This window comes from Panthera tigris, chromosome A2 (genome assembly GCF_018350195.1).
Source record: "Panthera tigris isolate Pti1 chromosome A2, P.tigris_Pti1_mat1.1, whole genome shotgun sequence".
In the NCBI taxonomy this organism is placed as follows: Eukaryota; Metazoa; Chordata; class Mammalia; order Carnivora; family Felidae; genus Panthera; species Panthera tigris.
The window spans coordinates 35,873,201-35,896,725 of NC_056661.1; the positions used below are offsets into that span (position 1 = coordinate 35,873,201).

The following is a 23,525-nucleotide window of genomic DNA, read 5'->3' on the forward strand; positions in this document are numbered from 1 at the left end:
AAAAAAAAAAAAAACTTGAAGCACCAAGTGTTGACAAGGTTTTGGGGAAACGGGCATGATCACTCAATTACTGTTAGTGGAAGTATAAATAAGTCCAAAAGTTTCGAAGGGCGCTTAGGCACTACTAAAACATTAACGTGCTGGGTCAGAAGCTGAATACTCACCAAAATTCAGGTTCTGCTAATCTCCCTGCACAGCTAAAGTGTTTCCCAGTTGCTCTGCAGTAAGGGGTGGTTATGGGCCTCTGGTATACACACATACTGGTATACACATTCTTTTTTTTCCGGAAGGATAGTTGTTAATGATTAATTTTATGTATCAGCTGGATTGGGCCATGGGATGCCCAGATACCTGACTAAACATTATTTCTGGGCGTGTCTTGAAGCATACGGGTGGCTCAGTCGGGTAAGCCCCCAACTCTCGATTTCGGGCCAGGTCATGGTCTCATGGTTGGTGAGATCGAGAAAGAGTTGGCCTCCATGATGACAGCATAGACCCTACTTGGGATTTTCTCTCTTTCTCTCTCTGCCCCTCCCCCACTTGCTCTAGCCAATGGCAGGACGGTGCAAGTGATGCAGCCCTCGTCTAGGCCACCCCATTAACACCTCTCAGGTGAATTTTCCCTGCACATCTCCCTTCCCAGGTGACTGGAATAGAGGCCACTCTAGGACAACCGGGGATGCCACAGGTTGAAAATGATAGTACTTCCATCCACTGTCGGTTCCAAAGAGACTGCAGTACAGAATGATCACCCGGCTGACGTAGTTACCTCCTACCCCCAAGACTTATAAGCAAAAACCAAACTTCCATTTGTTGAGCCATTCTGTGTACTTGGTCTTTTGGTTACAGCAATTAGGCTACGCTCACTAATGCATTTACATGCACTTTAACTCAATATCTCACTACTAGGAATTCATCTGAAGTTGGAACATACACAGTTGTATAAATATGGTAAGAAGCCAAGCGTCCACAAAATTGGGAGTGGTCAAATCATTTATGGCACATCCATACCATAGAGGACTAAGCAGTGTGACAGAGAGTAATAGATCTATAAGCACTCACATAAAAAAATCTACAAACTCTGTTGTTAAATGGGAAAAAAAAATCAAAACAAGGAGCACAATAATATGTAAGTGCATACACACATACTGGTATACACATTCTTTTTTTTCCGGAAGGATAGTTGTTAATGATTAATTTTATGTATCAGCTGGATTGGGCCATGGGATGCCCAGATACCTGATTAAACATTATTTCTGGGTGTGTCTTGAAGCACATGGGGTGGCTCAGATGGGTAAGCCCCCAACTCTCGATTTTGGGCCAGCTCATGGTCTCATGGTTGGTCTCGTGGTTGGGCTCCATGATGACAGCACAGAGCCTACTTGGGATTTTCTCTCTTTCTCTCTCTCTCTCTGCCCCTCCCCCACTTGCTTACACTCACTCACTCTCTCTCAAAATAAATAGTTTTTTAAAAATATTATTTCTGGGTGTGTCTGTAAAGGTGTTTCTGGAAGCAATTAGCGTTTAAATTGGTGGACTGAGTAGATGCCACTGCCCAATGTGTCAGAGCCTCATCCAATCCCTCCACCTTGCAAATTACAGATCATGAAACATCTCAGCCTACACAGTTATGTGAGCCAATACGTCATAAGAAATCTCTTTCTATATCTAACACACACACACACACACACACACACACACACAGTAAAAGAATAAGAGAACAGAGCCCCCTTCAGGAGGGAACCAGTCCTGGCTCCTTTGATGGTTGTTTAGACAAGTGGTGAGAGGGATTTAAATCACAAAGATGAAGGAAGCCCCCAAAAGCCAAGAAGCACGTGCTGAGAATCCAAATAAAATCACCTAGGAATGAAAATTTCATTTCCTTAGCAGAATTTGCCAAGGCTTTGCTCTGACTTCTTGCTGTCCTGATTGCTGTTGAGTCTTTGCTCATATGGAAGATCCTGTCCCTACTTCTTGTGTATATAATTCTAATCTTAATTTATATCTATCCCTATGGTTGCACCTTTTCTAAATTCAAAGACATGAGGATTGCCACATGGATAAAAACTGAAGGTTCCGTCACATCCTGTGTTTCCTTCAACTTTTAATCACTTTCCAACACAATGCTGCAAGCTGAGTTCCTGGATGTCTGGAAATCTGTTCTTGATAACCTGCCCCACTGAAAGGTTTGCCTGACTGCTACCCTCTCAACCTCCACCCAAGAAAAGAGATACGAATTAAACAGATAAGACTAATGACTTCACACACTCTATCCCTGAGAACAAGCTCATCAAAAGACACACAATGCAATGACCAGCTAGCTGTAGGCACTTCACAGCAGCCAAATGGTATTGATTTTATGCTGATTCATTAAAATTTCAATTATTTTTCCCTTCTTCTCTGAACTCTCGCTTGAGAAGGGAAAATTGAGTCGTGAGAGATTTTTAAACTCATCTGAAGCCTAAAATTATGTCTTAACCTTTAAATACCAGAATAACAGAGTGGAAAGCACAACCAGTTACACATCTGAAGGTAGGGATATCTGATAAACTCTACACACAAGACCTGTGGGAGAGAATTCATGATTCTGACCTATACCTGGTTTAAGGGTTCAATATTCACTTTTTCACCAAGCCGTCAAAGCAAGCCTGGCATTGCCACGCCTCAAACTATGGAAGCAAAGACAGCAAATTAATTACCTGGCAATAAGTCCACAAACGTGAATTACTCAGGAAAACACAATTCACTGTGGGCTTTCCAAGTATGTACCACTTTCAATGTAGATGTAACAAGGAAAGGGGAATGGGGGCAAACACACACACACACATGCACCTGCACAACCACACACAGATACTTAACTGATTATTTTCATCTTTTTTTAGAAATAAGCAAAGTATAGACCAGGGTGTCACTAGAAATTATGAGGATGATACTCTAAAACTTTAGACACGTCTTATTTTAGGTCCCATACAAAAGCTACCACTGCTTTTTTCTTTCCTTTCTTCTTCATTTTTTTAAACCCTTCACCATCGTTTCTCCACACATGTTGAAAAGGTCTTAGATTATCTGAAAGCTTCGCTCCAGCCCTGGAAGTGTTTAAGTTTACCAATAAAGATGTTCTGCCTTCAAAGGAAGCTACAGCAGTAATACATGCACAAAGAAAGTGCTGCTGGCTCTCTGGGATTCTTTGAGAAAAACCACTGTAAGAATGGAAATGTACTCAAGAAAGGAAAAGGAACAAACCTGGAAAACATCTTTAAAAAATGTCTGCAGCAACATTCTTTAAACACCACACCACTGAACTGCTTTGCTCTGATTATTTCATGCTTTCTCCCGTTATTTATACACCATCAAAAGCTCTTGTCAATTACCTGTGTCTCAAACATGGACTCTGACGTTTGCAAGGGTTTTATTAATTGATCTCAGTGGCATATCATGAGCTTAAAGGGCTTACCTGCGTGTCCCCGGAGGTGCTGGCTCGAGGCGGACATCAGCTTACAGCACACCATTAACACATAGGCCAGAAAGAGCCAGTGTGACAGTAACACTGACTTAGCATAGACTCTCATCCTGGAGAGAAAGCAGGACACAAAGTCAGCGAGAGCTCAGTGAGGTGAGGCCCTGGGGCAAACATGCCAACAGGCTCTGGGGGAAACTGGGAGAAAGCTGCAGGACATATTCAGTGCTGGACTTCTTCTCCCCCCAAGGAAAGTGAAGGCCAATTACATCTGATTTGCACCCAGTATTAACTCAATGTGCAATGAACACTTTTTGTAATTATGAGTTTTCATGTTAGCAATGTGCTTCAGTGAGAAGTCTATTTAGGGCCACCTGGGTGGCCCAGTCGGTTAAGTGGCTGACTTCAGCTCAGGCCATGATCTCACGGCGTATGGGTTCGAGCCCTGCATCAGTCTCTGTGCTGGCAGCTCAGAGCCTGGAGCCTGCTCCAGATTCTGGCTCTCCTGCTCTCTCTTCCCCATCCCCACCCGGCTTGTGCTCTGTCTTGCAAAAATAACCATTTTTAAAAAAAATTCTTACAACTGCTAAGTCTATTTATGAAGCCCCAGTGTATAGCTTGACTTGTCCTGATAGAACATGGGGGTATGTATACTATTTTATATCATGAAATGAGAAAGTTACATACTTAAAGGTGGATTCAAATAAAATAGCCACGGTTTCTGCATTTCAAAGAAACCACAGAAATTGTCACACTCAGCCTGAGAGTTCTCTCCTGGCTACATACTATATATACATATTAATATATGATTATCAGCCTCAAAGTTTGGTGGGAATATGGCCAAGAATAGGTAAATATAAAATAAAAACAGATGAGAAGATAAAGAAGATGTGGTATATATGTATGATGGCATATTATTCAGCCATGAAAAAATGGAATCCTGTCATTTGCAACAATTCGGATCGATTTTGAGGGCATTAGGCTAAGGGAAACAAGTCACACAGGAAAAGACCAATCCTATTTGATAACACTTATATATGGAATCTAAAAAAGCCACTCAGAGAAACATTGTAGTTAGCAAAGGTTGGGAGGGCAGAAAAATGGGGGTGATATTGTTCAAATGGTACAATTTTTCAGCTACAAGATTAATAAGTTCAGGGGCCTAAGGTATAGCATGGTGGTTACAGCTAACGATACTTTATCATATACTTAAACGTTGCTAAGAGTAGATCTTAAATGTTCTCATTACAAAAAAGAATACATGACAGGATGGAGATGGTAGCCAATACTATGGTGGTCACCATTTTGCAATTTATATATATTTATCAAATCATCACATTGTATACCTTAAACACATACCGGGTTATGTATCGATTATATTTCAATAAAGCTGGGAAGATAAACCTAGGTTCATATGAATGGACAGTATCAAAACAGTTGCTCAACGACAAGTTCATGTGGATGTGGGGGAAAGGGGCAGAGAGAGAGAGAGAGAGAGAGAGAGAGAGAGAGAGAGAGAGAGAGAGAGAGAATATCTTAAGAGGCTCCACACTCAGCACAGAGCCCAACACAAGGCTCAATCCCATGACCCTGGGACCCTGGGATCATGACCAGAAGCTAAATCAAGAGTGTAATGCTCAACCAAATGAGCCACCCAGGTGTCCCATCCCCCAATTTTCTTTTTAATTGAAGGATGGTTGACATCTCCCTAATTTCCTGCCCTTTTTGACATGACATTAGATAGAACGTGATCGACTTGTTTCCAATTTTTTTAATTAACTTTTTCAAGCAAAAGTCAGAGAGGTTGGCATGTGAAACTCCAGTGGTATTAGGCACATGAGTCATGTTGTCCCTGATATAATTCACTAGAGTGGATCAAAGGAATCCCCTTCATATATGTAGTTCATGTATCAACACTCACGGACAGACAGTAAAGACAGGCCCATGGGCTTGGCTTCCGTTTTGCCTCACTAGAGATGAAATTTCTGAAGCTCTGGAAGGAAGGGTCGAGATCCTATGACCACCAGCATCACCTCAGCCAGAGCCCCGAGTCTGTGCTTGAGGGAAAGCACCGCCTTGGGCACCTAGCATCCAAATCATACTCCAGAGAACAGGTTCTACCCCCACCCTTCTCTCTTGGCGTCTCCCAGTTCAGCCACACAGATCTTGTTGAAAAGGTATCATCCTCCTCATTGACAGGAGACACCATCTGCCTTTGAAGCAGCCAGGGGAAGGCAAGGTTCCAGTATCATCTTTGAACAACTCGGCATTAAAAAGGCACCAAGTGTTGACTTTCTTTTGCCCGTCGCCTTGGAAATCCTGAGCATTCTAAACTAACATGGGGACATCAAGTCTCTCTGCTGTAAAGGCCCTACACATGCCTTCATTTCTCAAAGCCCCATCTCCTATCTCTCCCATCTGTTTATTGGTAAGTGTTCCAGTCAACAATAGGCTCTTTTTTTTTTTTTTAATGTTTTATTACTTATGTTAGAGAGAGAGAGAGAGAGAGAGAGAGAGAGAGAGAGAGAGAGAGAGGGAGGGAGAGGGAGGGAGAGGGAGAGAGAGCGCACGAACAGGGGAGGGGCAGAGAGAGAGAGGGACAGGGGAGGGGCAGAGAGAGAGAGGGAGACACAGATTCCAAAGCAGGCTCCAGGCTCTGAGCTGTCGGCACAGGGCCTAACACGGAGCTTGAACTCACAAGCTGTAAGATCATGACCTGAGCTGAGGTCGGATTGTTAACCAACTGAGCCAGCCAGGTGCCCCAGTCAACAGCAAGCTCTTAGTAGTTAAGTTTTGGAGGACTCAAGTGCCCCAACCCTCGTGTTGTTCAAGAATCAACTGTAATTAATTATAGTATCATTTTAGGGAATTGATTATTAATTTATTACTAACTGGCGAAAGCATGTAGTTTCAAAATTCCGTATTTGTGGAATTTGTGGGCAAAGTGCTCTGTCCCAACCCATCGTGTTTTAAAATTCCAGTTGTGGGGTGCCTGGAGGGCTTAGTCAGTTGAGTGTCTGACTTTGGCTCAGGTCATGATCTTGTGGTTGACAAGTTTCAGCCCCGTGTCGAGCTCCATGCTGACAGCTCAGAGCCTGGAGCCTGCTTCAGATTCTGTGTCTCCCTCTCTCTCTGCCCCTCCGCTGCTCATCCTCTGTCTCTGTCTCTCAAAAAATAAATAAATGTTTAAAAAAAATTTTTTAATAAAAAAATAAAATACAATAAACATTAAATTTTTTTTTAAATTCCAGTTGTTAACTCCAATATTAGTTATTGACCTAATTGTTACAAAAGCTCTAACCCAAGTGTCAAAAATTCAAATGCCGGGGCGCCTGGGTGGCGCAGTCGGTTAAGCGTCCGACTTCAGTCAGGTCACGATCTCAAGGTCCGTGAGTCCGAGCCCCGCGTCGGGCTCTGGGCTGATGGCTCGGAGCCTGGAGCCTGTTTCCGATTCTGTGTCTCCCTCTCTCTCTGCCCCTCCCCCATTCATGCTCTGTCTCTCTCTGTCCCAAAAATAAATTTAAAAAAAAAACGATGAAAAAAAAATTCAAATGCCTGCAAGTGAGGGCATAGGCTGGCGAGACCCGAGGCACTGGGAGTGGCAGGGAGTGGGGAGGCCTAGCTAGGGACAGCGGCTGCCACCCCGGACTGTTACTGTAGCCCAGGAATGTGAGCCCAGGGAGGCCAGGACTAACTTTTCAAGAGAAAATGGACTCTGGTATGCGATAAGCACGTTTTACATGTTGGCAACTAACTCCATTTGTCTTATTTTAAACACAGAGTGCAGAACAGACCAAGTAAAACACACTTGCAGGCTGGATCAGGCACTTTGGCTTCCAGCTGGCAGCAATTAGTGACCCCAAAAGGGAGAATTTTAAGGAATCAGATAAATGGGGTATTAGTGTTCTGTTTCTGCATAACAAACTGCTACACTCTGCAGTTTAAAATGACACTGGACCTATTATCTCACAGGGCACTTAAGTCAGAAGTCTGGGACATTCTAGCCAGGTCCTCGGCCCAGGGACTCACAGGACAGAAATCAAAATGTCCTCTGGGCATGTCCTCACCTAGAGGCTCAACTGGGGAAAGCATGATGTCCAAGCAACTGCGTGTTATCAGCAAAATCCATTTCCTTAGGCTCATATAATTGAGATCCTTGTGTTCTTGCTAACAGCCAGGACCTGCTCTCAACTCTGAGGAAAATGTTACACAAAGGGAACGTGCTCTCCCTCACTATCCTTTCCTTCAGCTGGCATTCCTCAGAGGTACCAGACTGACCTGAAGACCAGAATCCCCCCCTGCCCAGTCCGTGTATCCACGATCCATTCTCTGAGATGTGAGGCACATTGCTGAGAACTTCAAGTATGAACAGCTCTCTCTCCTTGTAAATAAACCCATCAAAGTCAACCTGGTTCTGAAACTCACCTTCTTATTCTTTTTTTTTCTTTAATTTTAATGTTTATTTATTTTTGAGAGAGAGAAAGAGACAGAGTGTGAGCAGGGGAGGGGCAGAGAGAGAGAGGGAGACACAGAATCCGAAGCAGGCTCCAGGCTCTGAGCGGTCAGCACAGAGCCCGACGCAGGGCTCAAACTCATAAACTGTGAGATCAGGAACTGAGCTGAAGTGGGACACTTAACCGACTGAGCCACCCAGGCACCCCACCTCCCTACCTTCTTATTCTTAATCCAATTTCCAGATGCCCATTGGCTTCTTAATTCTTTACCTTCCACTCAGTACCATTAAAGACTTTTCTTCGGCTTTGTGGCTTGGCTCCCCTGTCTCTAACCACTAAGTCCCACCCAATTTAGTCTCCAAATTCAGATTGGGTCTTTCAGGTGAACTATAACCTCTCCTACCTAATGTACAAGTGAAATCTGGTTTCCATCTGTTTATCAGTCTCTTTATCACCTAAACTTGTCTGAATGGGTCTTACCAAATTTGGAGAGTATATTTGAGATTCTCTGAGTATCAAGGTTGGGAATTGCTTGAGCAGAGAATTAATTGACGGGTGCTCTAGGGTTATCACCTACGGAGGAGGAAGGCAAGGGAGGGGAGAAAGCAGGACAGTAGGAGAAAAAGGCCTCAGATAACCCAATAGAGAATTCCACAGCTGAGATGCCCATTCTCAGTGGTCCCAAGTTGGCAAGGGCCACACCTTTTCCATGTTGATCCATCACTGGATATGAGCCGCCCCTAAAAAGGGGGGTAATTTTAGGCAAGGGGGCTCTTTGAATTGAGGATAATTCAAAGAAGCTGTAGGCCACCTTCCGCAGCACTCCCAACAGTGAGGGAATAAATCCTTCATTCCTAAAGGGGGATCTGGGCAGGGCATTGTAGTGTCCACTACTGTCCGTCTTCAAACAGAAGACAGCACATGCAATACACCTCATTTACTTTGTGGGGCTGGGGAGTCATCCTCAAGAGAAGACTCATCCTCAGAGGTATAAAGAGACCACACCATGCTTGTTAAAATGTCACAGGAAGTGGTTTCATACATGAAGCCTCTCCCTGCCAGAGCCTGTTTTGACCTAAGATCCATTCTCTTCCCTTCCCCTGGGTCACTCCTACCGGATGCGATTTCCAGGCCCCTGAATCAGCTGGCTTTAACCAATAGGAGATGGTACCTAGAGCCTGGAGAATGAAAGAAAAAGGATAGGGGTATTTCTCCCCACCTTCTCCAATTTGGGAAGGATCTATGGAGGGGTCATTTCTCCTCCATGGTGCCAGTTCCTGCCAGAAGGCCCATTATGGTTCTAGCTCCCACCGAGGGTCCCTTCCCCCAGGTGCTGGCAAACACAACTTCCTTCCTGTTCTACAAGCCTTGGATGGTAGTAGCTTCCCACTGTTCCCTATCCCTGGGCTGCCTCCACACCTTCTGCTTGACTTCTCTGACTCCCCCTTTATATATATTCCCTGAATTCAATTCCCCGTGTCCAACATTATCAGAATGCCTTTTCTGTTTACCTGGTTGGATCCCAACAAACCCCAACGCCAAAGCCTCAAGGGCACCCATTCCAATCCTAGGGGATGATCCCTGATCCATTTTCTTATAAGGACAATTCTATGTAGCAGGTTCCTGGGAGACGTTTCAGTGCCTAGAACAGGTATTTACTTAACAACAGCTGTTGCTGTCTGGAAAAAGGCCTGGGGATGAGTGAGCATTCAACAGTCTTTATTTTAGTCAATAAACCAGACCCCCAGTAAAAAGATTTCTGACCTACTACACGTACCATAATATTTCAACTTCAATTTCTTCCACATTGAACATTTTGTTCAAAAGTATAACAAAATTGGCTTATCTTTAAAATTTCGCCTGTCACCCTACCAAGTAGCCAAGACACTGCTTTACAGACGGAAATGGTTTCAAAAATGAGAGCTAAAATTTGAAAAACTTGGATTCCCAAAATACCCAAAAATTCAAATGTAAAAGAAACCTTTTATAAAGGATCATCAACTCTAAGATACTCCGTTTTGCTAAATCCTCAATGCTTCATAAAGAAACCATCTCTAGGTGTCTGTTAAAATCATTTTACCTTGGTGACTTCACAAGATATGGTTCCAGTCAAACACAATTATTTCAAGATGAATTTCAGACCAACTCCAAATTCCCATTTGTAGCTATCGCCAACAATTTCTGCAGTTCCAAAAAATTATCTTAGCTTGGGAAGACCTATTTAAGAAACAAAAAAGATGGCAAGGCATTAGCATTCTAATGTTGAAAGGATACAGATTTCCGGTAGCAAAATACTGTTTTTTACAGTGAAATCTGCAGTTGAAGGACTGTGGTAGGCAACGGAATGCATCTATATTTGTAAAGTGTCCTAACACACAAGGGGGGAAGGATACAGAATCCTACACTCACTAGCCACAGATGTGGTTAACAGAACACAATTTTAAAGGAAAAGTTCTCTCAGCAGCAAAGGCATTCAAAATTTGATGGAGGATCCCAAACCATTCATGATGCAAAATTCCATTCTCCCCATTTTTTAACATTGGAATGAAAATGAAGTGGGAGATTGCCCATTCCAAGAGTTCCGCAACTTGCCCAAGCTCACAGCGCAGTGGAAAAGCCAGCACGTCCATCAACTGATGAATGGATAAAGAAATTGTGGTTTATATACACAACGGAATACTATGTGGCAATGAGAAAGAATGAAATATAGCCTTTTGTAGCAACGTGGATGGAACTGGAGAGTGTTATGCTAAGTGAAATAAGTCATACAGAGAAAGACAGATACCATATGTTTTCACTCTTATGTGGATCCTGAGAAACTTAACAGAAGACCATGGGGGAGGGGAAGGAAAAAAAAAAGTTAGAGAAGGAGGGAGCCAAAACATAAGAGACTCTTAAAAACTCAGAACAAACTGAGGGTTGATGGGGGCTGGGAAGGAGGGGGTTGGTGGGTGATGGGTATTGAGGAGGGCACCTATTGGGATGAGCACTGGGTGTTGTATGGAAACCAATTTGACAATTAATTTCTTATTAAAAAAAAAATACAAAAAAAAAAAAAAAAAGGAAAGAAAGAAAAGCCAGGAAGGAGGAAGAGGGTAAACGTCTTTCCAAAATAAACCATTACACCAAAATACAAAGAACACTTGTTAATTCCCTAATTGACATCCAACACGGTCCTTTAATGCACAGACCTCAAAGGACTTTTCTACTCAGTGAAACATTTTTGCAAGGATTCAGATGATCCCAAACCAAAGACATGTCAAAGGGGCGGGGGGGAAATGGACCTTGAAACTACGCCATTTTTTTTAAAGTTTATTTATTTATTTTGAGAGAGAGAGAGAGTACAGGAGAGGGGCAGAGTGAGAGGGAGAATCTCAAGCAGGATCCACACTGTCAGCACAGATCCCAAAACCGATCAGTCCCACGAACCATGAGATCATGACCTGAGCTAAAATCAACAGTCGGAAGCTCAACCAAGTAAGCCACCCAGGCGCCCCAAAACTACACCATATTTAACATTGCTAAGTTAAAGGCATCCCTCCCAGTGGTGGAGATCAGAGAAAAATGACGATGTGCATCAGTAAATATTACAGTTGCAAACATGAGATAAAAATGTTCACTGCAACACAGTCTAGTTACTTTAGAATCACACTGAACCTATTACAAACCTGCCACAAAGCACAACTGAGCCTTTTCTCTTCTTTAGACGCCCCTAAAGGTAATTACATGTTTGACTGAAGAACACAGACCCACCCCTTTGGGGCTTAAGGAAAGAGAGTCGGCCTTGAGTGAACAGCTCAACAAGAGGAAAGAGACTTTGAATAACTGCACAAATATAAGGTATTTGGGGGAAAAAATACTGGAAACTGTTCATGTCCCACATCCTCCAACTTTATTAAGTATGTTTGTCCTGATGTCCACCCAAGGGCACAGTGTGACCTTCTGTTATCGGAAAGAAATACACAGTATAATTTATCAGAATCCATCATAATGAACTTCCCACATATTGGAAACCAAAATGACCTTTCCTAGCTAATATTTATCTTGTTTTCTTCACACAAAAGGAACCACTGGGGATTCTTCTTTTCAATTCATTAAAAAATGGACCCATCAGTGAAAAGAAATGTGATCTCATCGTTCGTATGCCAGACAAGGAGCCAGGAGTTTAATTTTAGGCTGGACAGTAACTCATTCGGTCAGATTTTCCCAGGGTGTACCCTAGGCGCTGGCTTCAAAGGATTAACTCTTTCTTGTCACTTCCAAACTCGAGTGCAATCAAGAGCATGAATAATTTCGCACATGGCACCAAAAGCATTTACTTCTAGTCATTTCTTTTCTCTGTTGTTTTCCAGCCACAGTACAGTCCTTTCTACCCATCTGCTTCCAAACGTGTTTGTTTTTAAAGAGATTCCATGTTTTCCATGATGAAAGACACTGCCCATGTCTTGACTTAAAAAAAAAAAAAAAAAGTTTTCGTGCGCCCCATCATTCTCAGAATGAACTTAAAACACTTGGCATTTAGATGTCGGGTACATTTTTCATCTTTTCCCTCATGTGTTAGTACTGCGTAGGGATAGTCACTCTCTTCCAACAAAGGAGCAGAGAGTGCCTGTTTATGTTTCCTGGTACCAAGAAACTTGGAGGTTTCCAGCCACAGGAGACCATTCTTCAGATGTTTAATTTATTTCTGTTGTACACAGGAAAAAATTCTGCCTACACTTGATTTCTTATCAAGGAAATAGTGAGGTTTTTTTCCCTTTCTCTTTTCTCTGGATCTATTTGCCCCCCTCCCCCCATGAGTAGGGCGAATTCCCTAAGGGGATTATTCTTTTGAAATAGTCATTTACTTGTAGATAAGCAGCCTCAGAATATCTGTGTTGGTTTTGCTACACCCGCCTCACTCCACACATGTCAATCTGGATAGCATCAAGTTCCTTCTCAGCTTTCCAGTCTACAAATTTACAGGGATGATATATCACAGTTCCTTTTAGAATTGGAAGACACAATGACCTTACAGCAAGATCTAATCACGACGCAAAATCAGACTAACTCAAATTTGAGGGACACTCTAAAATGTAATTGCTTTTGAAAGTATCAAGGTCATGAAAGACCAAAAAAAAAAAAAAAAAATTCTAAGGAATTGTTTCAAATAAAGGAGAGACACATGGCAACAAAATGCAATTCTGATGGTGCACTGACTGGATCTTGGGACCAGAAACACACACATACACACACAAAGCTATCCTCAGGATGAAGTGCCTACACACACATACACACAACATACACACATACTGCTATAAATGACATTATTGCCACAATTAACAATTTCTAAACGTAGCCTGCAGATTAGAGGGTTGTAGCAACCTTAAGTTTCCTGATTTTGATCATACTGTAAATAAGAAAGAGAATGTCATTACTAAAAAAATACACCTTGGGGCGCCTGGGTGGCTCAGTCGGTTAAGCGACTTCAGCTCAGGTCACGATCTCGCGGTCTGTGAGTTCGAGCCCCGAGTTGGGCTCTGGGCTGATGGCTCAGAGCCTGGAGCCTGCTTCCGATTCTGTGTTTCCCTCTCTCTCTGCCCCTCCCCCATTCATGCTCTGTCTCTCTCTGTCTCAAAAATAAATAAATGTTAAAAAAAATAAAAAGATTAAATTATATTTAAAAATACACCTTAAAATATTGAAGAATAAAAAGCAAATGCCTCTACCTCGTTTTCAAATGATGCTGGGAGGGAGGGGGAAGGAGGGAAGGGCAAAGGAAGGGAGACACAGAAGACTGAATGAATATAAAAAATAATGAGCATAATGTAAGCAATTGGTGAATCCGGGTAAAGGGCATATAGGCATTCTTTGTACTATTCTTTCAACTTTTCATTAAGTCAGAAATGATGTCAAAATAAGAAGTTACATGTCTTTATACATATATACAATTTATTGTCAAATTGGTTTCCATACAACACCCAGCGCTCATCCCAACAGGTGCCTTCCTCAATGCCCATAGCCCACAAAAAGTGACATATCTAATTAAAAGCCTTCCATTCATAAGATATACAAAAGTGGTTTAGAATTTATTACCAATCCTAAACAACACGGAGAGTTGGTAGTTGTAATGTTCTGGTTAATTCAATTCTCTGAGCATCCACTCAAGCCCCCACAGAAGCACTCACATAGTGCCAGTCCCTATGTTAAAGCACTTTAAAATATTTGTAGGATTGGAGCATCAGGGTGGCTCAGTTGGTTAACCGTCCAACTTTGGCTCAGGTCATGATCTCACGGTTGGTGAGTTCAAGCCCCACGTCAGGCCCTGTGCTGACAGCTCAGAGCCTGGAGCCTGCTTTGGATTCTGTGTCTCCCTCTCTCTCTCTGCCCCTCCCCTGCTCACTCTGTCACTCTCTCTCTCTCTCTCTCTCTCAAATAAATAAACATTAAAAAAATTTTTAAACAAATAAAATATTAGTAGGATTTATTTATATCCTGATACACAGATGAGGAAAGTAAGGCATAAAGACAGTAAGTGATTTGCCCAAGGTCACCCAGCCAACAAGCAGCTACGTTAGGATTCAAATTCAAGCCATCTGGTAGCAAGGCACCTACTGTTCCAGTTCCTGTGAAATTATTTCCAAAAAGTATTAGTCTCTTTTCATGCTTTAGTAAATAGACTGAAAATAAATCTATCTTCTTTAGGGACTCAAGACCTTGATCAGCATCCTAAAGATGAGAATTCTGCCTGGAAAAATGTGTGTAGGCAACTGGACTAAATGTGCAAGCAGATCCAGGCTTGGAGCCAAAGGTGTTTGCTATTAACCCCTAAATAAATGTTGCTTCATCTCGGAAAAGCTGCGAAAAAACAGGGATTCAGAATTGCTGCAGGCTTCTGATTTGCTGCAGATTTATTAAAGTCTTATGTCATTTTCCAAATTAAGACCAAACATGCAAGAATTCTAAAGTCCTTGAATGCTTAAGCTGCCATTTTTCAAACAGATGGGAGACAACCACACTGCAGATCACAACTTGTCTAAAACATTGCAGAGAAAATACACCAGAGCCAGAACATACCGCATGAAGGCTAAATTACTTTTGTGGATTTCAATGAAGGAATTCGGCATTGAAACAAAACCAAAGGAAAAAAAAGAGGATTTTTGTCTATGCACCCTCCCAGACTCATTTCCTGACAAACTCCAATTTGGAAGCATTTCTGCAACAACACAGCAGAGCAGATTCTCGCTTAATAACAAAACAAACAGGGGGCACCTGGATGGCTCAGTTGGTTAAGCAACTCACTCTTGATTTCGGCTCAAGTCAAGATCACAGAGTCATGGGATCGAGCCCCGTGTCGGCTTCACGCTAAGTGCGGAGCCTGTTTTGGATTCTCTCTCCCCCCTTGCCCCTCTCCCCTGCTGACTCTCACTCTCTGTCTCTAAAATAAAAAAAAAATAATAATAATTAAATTTATAAAAATAATAAAGCAAATGGTCCCAAACGGCACTGCCCTTTCCCGCCTGGCCAATGGTGAGTGTTACAAGTTCTGCCTTGCATCACCTGCACAGTGGCCACTTTCCAATAACTGGCTATTTCCAGACTCACCGTCAGTTCGTCTGACCTCCCAGGGTGGGATCTACTAGGAGGGCCTGGCAACTCTGGTTCTCAGTCCCCGCCCCCCCCCCCCCCCCCACTGTATCAGGGAACAGGTTAGCATAATTCTCCCAACAACTGATAAAAGAGGTGACACCCTTAAAAGTTTGGACGTTGTAATAAATCATTTTACCATACTCATTTCTACTCAATCAAGACAGCAGATGATGTAAATGACAAATGCATCAAAAATTAGCAACCTGGGTTTAGGGAGTTAAAAAAAGGGGGGAGGAGCAGGTTTGTGAGTGGAAAACACGAGAAAAGATGATCCCACTAAGGGATGTCTTATCTGATAAACAATGGAAATTTTGAAATGGAAGTTGCCTACATAAATTCATTCATCATTTCTTCAGACAGAAATGAGGAAAGATGTTTCCATTTCCAGTTGCTTAAATAACAAAACCGCATTGAATTGTCTTCTGGAAATTTTCAAGCAGCTTTTCCACAAAAATACATAAAAGCCGATGTAAACCTTCTCTTCACAAATTTATTCTGAAACAAGTATTAATGAGTTTCCTATTTTTAAGAGTGTGCTGATGAAGGTAAATGTATCTAATAGGTTATTGATGCTTACATGAATATATTTCAAACATGGATACATGGCCAATGCCTCCACTGGGCTATCATTTATAATTATCACACGATGCATGGAATTACTTAGTAATTTAGAGCATGTTCACCGTCATATGTTAGAGTGGGCACGTTTTTTCTGCCAGAATGTGGTATATACATGTCATAAATTGCTTTTTTATTGCCTGCTTAAAAACATCTATGAAGAATTTACTACTGAGCCATTTTAGAACATATTAAAGCATGTTGTAAATGAGCCATTAAAGACAATAACTGTCTATTAAATATTAAACATTTTATAAATGGCATTTTAATTTCAAGTGTTAGCAGTACTATCTCATCTAAATTAGGTGGTGGAGAGTTCTTTAAAAAGGCTCCTCCAGTTGGCGATGATTTACATAAATTAAACAGACATGCTGTGTTTTTATAAGGTTCACACACTGTCATTTTAAGAACCGAGAAATTCCTTAAAACCACACAGCATCCTTACTTAAGGGCAGTGACACAATCCTTTCTAGTAGAATTATGAGCAAACAGTGCATTTTGTTAATGAAGAAAAATCCAGCCTTCCAGTGACCACGAGAAGCACAAAAGCAATCATCACTAAGTGACAATGGTTGCATCCAGAGCCGGTATACAGGAAACGCAGAAAACAAACTGGCAAGTTACATGAAATGAAATGCACTCACCGAATTCAGGAACACCCAGCGTGACTCTACAGCTTGTTGTCCGAGGGAAATCGCCCAGGTCTGGGGCTGAACCAATGGGAACAGTAATGGCAATTTAGCCATAAATCTCTCAAGGCCCAATTATCCTTACTGCAGAGGGTTTATTTCTTTTAATTAGACCAGTTTTTTAATTGGAAATTTTCCTCTCATTTCTCATTTTTCAAATCATCAAAACAGAGCGTCCAAGGATTTTAACATAATAAATAACCAACATAATATGTGAAGGCTACCCACAAGTTGCCAAGCACTTGAATTTTTACCATAAAAGTTTTTATGTGATGTGATCTAATGTCTACATAAAGAATATTCGTAAGGTAAGTTGTACATAAAGATGGGTAACAGTGCCTCTACTATGTTAACAATTGCACTCCTGGCTGGGGCATGGGGTTACAGGTTGGGGATGGGGGTGGGGGTGGGGGTCAGGGTCTGTTCACTTACAACCAGAATAAACCTCTTGAGGGGAAGGATGATATTGTATTTCTCCTGTACCCTAATCTCTACCATAATGTCCTGTGCATCATGGGTGTTAAATATGCTCTGTTAAATAAATGAATAAATATAAGTCTTTAGTTTCACTCCCAAATGAACGGTCATCTAACTTCTATGACCCTAAATGAACCTGTGAACTAATAGAGTTCAACTAGAAGACCCGCCAAGGTGACTTCCGTATGTGAAAATGACTCACAGAGCATTCTAGGTGAAACACAGTATGATTCTGATATAGATAACATGCAGTTCATGGACATATATACACAGTAAACTCAGCCGTGACAGAATTAATGGCAAGGCAATGCCCACTGCCGACAATATTGGCCATTTTAATCTATTAGTGGGACAAATGCTTCTTAAGAGCTTAATCTAAACCTTTATTAAATTTCAACCTAAAAATCATCTTATGTTTGCCAACAGTGCCCTCCTGTGGCAAAAAATAAAAAGTCTCTTGACAGTGCTAATGTTAACTGACCCACATTTTTGTTAAATAAGTAGATGTTTTAATTTTTTAATAAAGCCATATTTATAAACAGAATATAAGATATCCTTAAATAAACATAAGATTCTACATATTTTATTTTTTTAACATTTTTATTGATTTTTGAGAGACAGAGAGACAGAGCACGAGTGGGGAAGGCGCAGAGAGGGAAACACAGAATCCGAAGCGGGTGCCAGGCTCTGAGCTGTCAGCACAGAGCCCAAAGCAGGGCTGGAACCCACGAATCATGAGATCATGACCTGAGCCGGAAGTCGGAGCTTAACCGACTGAGCCACCCAGGCACCCCAACCAGCACTTCTGATCAACTCTCACGCAGCAGGCCATGTGTTGGGCACTGTGCACAGAGGATGGCTAAGGCCCTGGAGCTAGTGTTCCAGCATGGGAGACAGACAAACAGGCAAACGAGCGTGAATAAGGTAACTGTGGATTGGAGTAAGTATAACCAAGAACACAAAAGCGAACAGTGTGACAGAGACTGGCTGGGCTTGGAGGATGCACAGCTACCTGGACTGGGTGCCCAGAGAAGGCCTGCTGAGAAGGGGACTCTGATACAATGGTGAGCGACAAAATGTGGGCTTCAAGCGCATCCTACATAGAGAACCAGCATGCGCTTGCAGGAACCACCAGCCAAAATAAACCTGCTGTAGTCAGCAGCAGAGCAGCAGTCGGAGTGGCGGGAATGGGGGGGGGGGGGTAATAAGCTAGGGGAGGGAGAGGTTGGAGATGATATCACAGAAGTCCCGGGGGCAAATGATGAGGGAGATTGCAAATCATAGTGTGGAGCTGGGATTTGATTCCACACATGCGATGTGAGAGTTTTAAACAGGACAGGAAAAGGAGACGGGTTAGGGAAAAGAGCCCTCCAGCTGCTGGGTAGAGACTGCACCCTGTGGTGGGGGGTGGGGGGGGATGCTGAGAGACTACTGTAGGAATCCAAGCAAGAGAGGGTAACGGCTTGAAGCAGGATGGTGAAAAAAGAGCCAAAGAAAAACTCATGTTCTGAAGCCTAAGGCAGCAACTGCATACAGCAGGCTACCAATAAATGTTTGCGAACCAATGAGCTGGTGCCTAAGGGAGCAAGGGGGGTAAACTCCCCTTTCCCCTTCATTAATTCTCTCTAGGGCTGGCGTCTATCTTACCTGTGGGTCCAAGAAAATTACTGCCTTATCTATACCCTCAAGTGAAGAAAAACTAGCAAAACATTTTATTCACTGCTTGTCTGTCACACATGAAGGTCTCAACCTAGAAGTGCAAGAGAACGAATCTAGGCTTGAAATTAATGTAACGTGGTGTGGCGAGGACACTTCAACTTAAAAAGAGAGAGAGAGAGAGAGACAAAGAATGAATTTGTCCAGCTATCTTGAGAATAGAGCACCAATGAAGTCAGGCCTCTTTCAGAAGAAGTCCTCTCACACATAACACCGGGTTACCTCAGGCACTCCGTGTGGAGGCAAACTAATGAACTAACTTGCAAGGTCGAAGTCTCGGGTCTTAGTACCAAGAACACTGGTTCTTATCTTACGGACATTGCACACCCGAGAGTGTATTCTATTTCACTCTTCCCTTTAGCTAACTAGGAAGCTCTGAGCCAAATTTATAGCCTACCCTCAATAAGCAAATAGAACTCTTCACCATGCATTTTATATGCCTAATTTATACTTAGTTTTCTTTATCTTCCCTTTATCTTTCACTTCACTCAATATTTTTAAAGACGTTCTCAAATCTGTTTTGATGGGGACAGATACAAATACATGAGTATTATGAACAAGACCACCTTATCTAATATGCCTTAACGGATCCAAAGTTCAACTCGCCCTGTCTCTATGTCCACTCCCCTTTTGCCTACCCACACCGCTCACCAGACCAGAACTCAAAATTCCCACCTTGTGACAGTCACCTAAGGGTAAAACATTATTTCCCTAGAATAAAATGAAAACGTAACCCAGACCACACGATACAAGAATTAACAGGCAATGAATCACAATGCAATTCAAGGATGGGTTTCCTGGTAGATTGTAAGTCATTAGGGAAGGGGTCAAAGGACTTTTAGGGTCTGGTTTATGTGAGGCCCAAAGTCTATTGCATGTAATATAGGGAAGTAAGCAGTCAGGGGACCTGGAAGAAGACAAGGGGCAAGGGATGGGATGGCAAGGGACCCCAAGGGCATATGTTTTACAGCTTTAAGAAAAGATCAGCCTTGGCTCACAGTGATTCATAACCAATCATGCCATATGAAATTAAGATAGGCATTGTGTGATCTGAGAATCTAGAAGAATGTTCATGGGCCCTGGAAAGCAACGGAAAGCCACATCCGATTGCTTTGTATCTAAACTCAGGAGAAGACAACCGAAGAATCTGGCATCGTGGTAATAACCTAACAGATGGATACCCAGGGCCCAACATTGGACCCGTCGGTTCACTTCTCATCTCATTTACTCCTCGAAATGATCTGAGAACACGGTTCTGTTTTATTTTGTTTTCAATCCGTACAAAAGAGAAATCATTCCACTTACTTACAATATTACTTACAATAGCACAAGACAAGGAAATGGGGGACTCGGGATTCCAAACTAGGCTGAGAGAGTCCACCCTCTGGGAGGAAAGGGGCGTTTAAAACAGAAAAGTCTGGAGAAACCAGAGAGGGGGGCTGGATGTAGTAAATGCTCAGTCAAGACTGCAGACTGCGGTGTGCACCATACACAAAGTCCCACTCAGAAGGCCTCCCATCCGAGGATGGAGGTGATGACAAGGACGGAGCCCTCCTAACACCCGGCCGCAGCTGAGGAAGGAACCCATCACATAAATTCCTGCCACATGTCTACTTTCTCATGTGTGAACACTAGGAAACACCTATCCAGTATTTCAGTGAACATGTCTCAGTACATCTCAGTAGATGAGACGGGCTCTGCGAGTACAAGGCACACTGGGCCTGAGTACAAAAGAAAGACCCACCCCACCAATCATCTTTAAGACTCATTACACGCGGATATGGCAACAGTGTAGACATGAGGGTTAAACAAAATATATTATGAAAGTGAGAAACAAAATGCAGGCCTATCAGTAACACCGTAAGTTGTGATTCATAGACAACAATACACTCCCGATTATTTTTTTCTCTTCATTTGGAAAGAACCTGTGGCACTCACAGCAATTGTCTTAATCTCCTCCTGATTTGATAGCATCGACTCAGACAAAGGCCTGTGAGGCCATTCTTCTGTATTCAAGACCCCCCCCCCCCAAAAAAAACAAAAACAAAACCAGCTAATATTTATAATGCGTTACAACCAGAAACTGACTTTTAAGAAATTTCTATGCCGAGTCCACATTTTCACACAAGAATTCACTAGTCATGTTTCTTTGGGGCATCAGGGAAATATTCTGGCAGCAAGTAGGCCCATATAAGGAAATATAAGGAAATCATGGGGTCATGACCTCGTAATTCCAGCACAGAAAAGATGTGCTACAAACTTGACAAGACTTCTAAAGCAGAAAAACACAAGAGGCTGGCAACAATAACCTCTTATTCTTAGGAGTTTACGCCCTCAAGGTAATAAATGCAGCATTCATCCCCAAAAGGAAGAAATGAATATAAAAACTAAGATTGTCACAATCTGCTGCATAACATAAAAATACATAAGATGTAGATTTAGCTTTGTCACCTACGGGACCTTTAACCTTTCATTAAAATAACAGAGTCCCCTGAAACCCCGTCCATCCGTTGTAACCAATTCCAAAGTACTTTTGTAAACAGGGGCCAGAGGGAGCAGAAACAATGAAATTCCAATGTGATCCAGCTCTTTTTTCCAGTCCTTCATAGGCTTCCTGCCTCAGGACCTCTGCACATGTCATTCCTTTTGTTCATAGACAAACATATTGTTCTGTCCTTCTCCACTTAGTTACTTCCTGCTTCATCTTCATTTCTCAGGACAACCACCCTGATGGAGGCACTTTCCTAATTACTAAATAAAATCTCTAAATTTTAGCCTTTTCTTCTTGATTATTCAGAATTGCATTGTTATACTCACAGGAGTCTCACCCATAAGACTGGAAGTTCCATGTAGGCAAGAGATAGGTTTCTTCTCTCAGCACTGAATCTCATCTCTAGCCCTTGCTACTGGACCTGGCATGTACCAAGCATTCAACAAATATCTGTTGAATCAATAAATGAATCTGAAAACCTAAACTGAAGCAGGATATACAGTCTCCTTTCCCCAACAAATCTGGGTTTTCAATCACAGTACTCACCGTGTGGCAAAATTTTTAACTAGAGACACTTTTTTAGGTGTGGAAGCAACTGGAACTACGGCTTTCCCTGAGAACATCCCAGCCCCCACCAAACCTCTTATGAGATGAGATGCATGGCAATATCGTTTGTTGTGTTGTTCGGCCGCCCATGGCTCACTCAAGCCACACCAGGTAAAGTTTCTGCTTCCTGGGACTTAGAATTGAAACCAAGATGGGGCTCCTGGAGGGCTCAGTCGGTTAAGTGTCCAACTCTTGGCTTCAGCTTAAGTCATGATCGCACACTTTGTGAGTTCAAGCCCCGCGTCAGAAGCTGATAGTGCAGGGCCTGCTGGGGATTCTCTCTCCCTCTCTCTCTGCCCCTCCCTGGCTTGCTCTCTCGCTCTCAAAATAAATAAACTTTAAAAAAAAAGAAAGAAACGGAGAGATAGCTAGTCATTTGAGACTAAGCTACTGAAGGGGAGAAACATAAATTTGGGAGTTGTGGAGTGGCCATCTTTCTCTCAGTACATGTAGAGGCACCAAAAAAAAAAAAAAAAAAAAGGCAAGCCAATCTGCACAGACACAAGAATGACACAGATACTCAAAGAGCAGAAATGAGATACAAGAGTCTGATCCAGGTTCCAGAAGGTTGTTCTATTTGTAGCCTTTCCTTGGCCTCTCTTCATTCCATAAGAACTCCTAAGAATTTTTTTTAAATAGTAATTTTCACCTTTGGTCTAGCTGGAGTGATTTTTTTTTTGGTTGAATCCAAATAGAATTACCCCCGTTTCATTGATGGGGAAACTGAGACCCAAGATGTTAGCTTCCCTAGGTTACAAAGCTAATTGGTGGTACAGGCAGGCCTCATACTCACACCTTCTAACGTAAGAGTAACTCCATCTGCCCTGTCCAAGTGACAGCTTCTAGCCACGTGAGCCATTAAACTGAAATGAACTTACATGAAATAAAATTTTAAACTGAGTTCATCAGTGGCACTAGCCACATTTCAACTGCTCAACAGCTCCACCTGGCGAATGGTATATTAAAGAGCACAGCTATAGAACATGTCCATCACTGCAGAAAGTTCTATGGGAGAGCACTGGATCCATGAAAGGTCAGTCCCCTTCATTTGAAAAACCTAAAATGAACTCGAGAAACAGGAAATGGCAACTCAGAAGCAACAACCCACACAGGAAGGAAAAAAACTTACACAAATCTGTCAGTAATATCCTCAGAGGGATAAGAGGGTCTGTAACCAAGAAACAAGATCAAGGGGTTATTTTAAAAACAAAAGAGGGAGCACCTGGCTGGTTAAGTCAGAAGAGCAAACAATTCCTGATCTCGGGGTCATGAGTCCGAGCCCCCACGCTGGCTGTAGAGATTCCTTAAGTAAATAAATATTTAAGAAAAAAAAGAAATATTCAGGGAACAAACCAGAAAATCAGTAGAAGGAAGATGACGACATTTCC

At 42.4% G+C, this 23,525-nt stretch overlaps 1 protein-coding gene and 1 long non-coding RNA gene across 7 annotated transcripts in view; one reads left to right on the forward strand and one right to left on the reverse strand.

Annotated features, from left to right (window-relative positions):
- Positions 1-23,525, reverse strand: part of TAFA4 (TAFA chemokine like family member 4) — a 172,776-nt gene that overhangs the window by 117,400 nt on the left and 31,851 nt on the right. For 4 of the 6 annotated variants that reach the window (XM_042979384.1, XM_042979383.1, XM_042979382.1 and 1 more), the window contains exons 2-3: positions 9,992-10,128; positions 3,455-3,570 (exon numbers count right to left, since the gene is read on the reverse strand). In XM_042979384.1, the coding sequence (XP_042835318.1) occupies positions 3,455-3,569 (115 nt within the window). In that variant the 5' untranslated portion in view covers position 3,570; positions 9,992-10,128. Of the gene's footprint in view, positions 1-3,454; positions 3,571-5,378; positions 5,738-9,991; positions 10,129-23,525 lie in introns of those variants that run through there. The other 2 variants (XM_042979386.1, XM_042979385.1) reach the window with 2 other exon arrangements.
- LOC122236705 lies at positions 5,791-14,846 on the forward strand. The gene is made up of 3 exons (XR_006214909.1): positions 5,791-5,885; positions 11,618-11,751; positions 14,596-14,846. It is a non-coding gene; the product is annotated as an uncharacterized LOC122236705 (long non-coding RNA).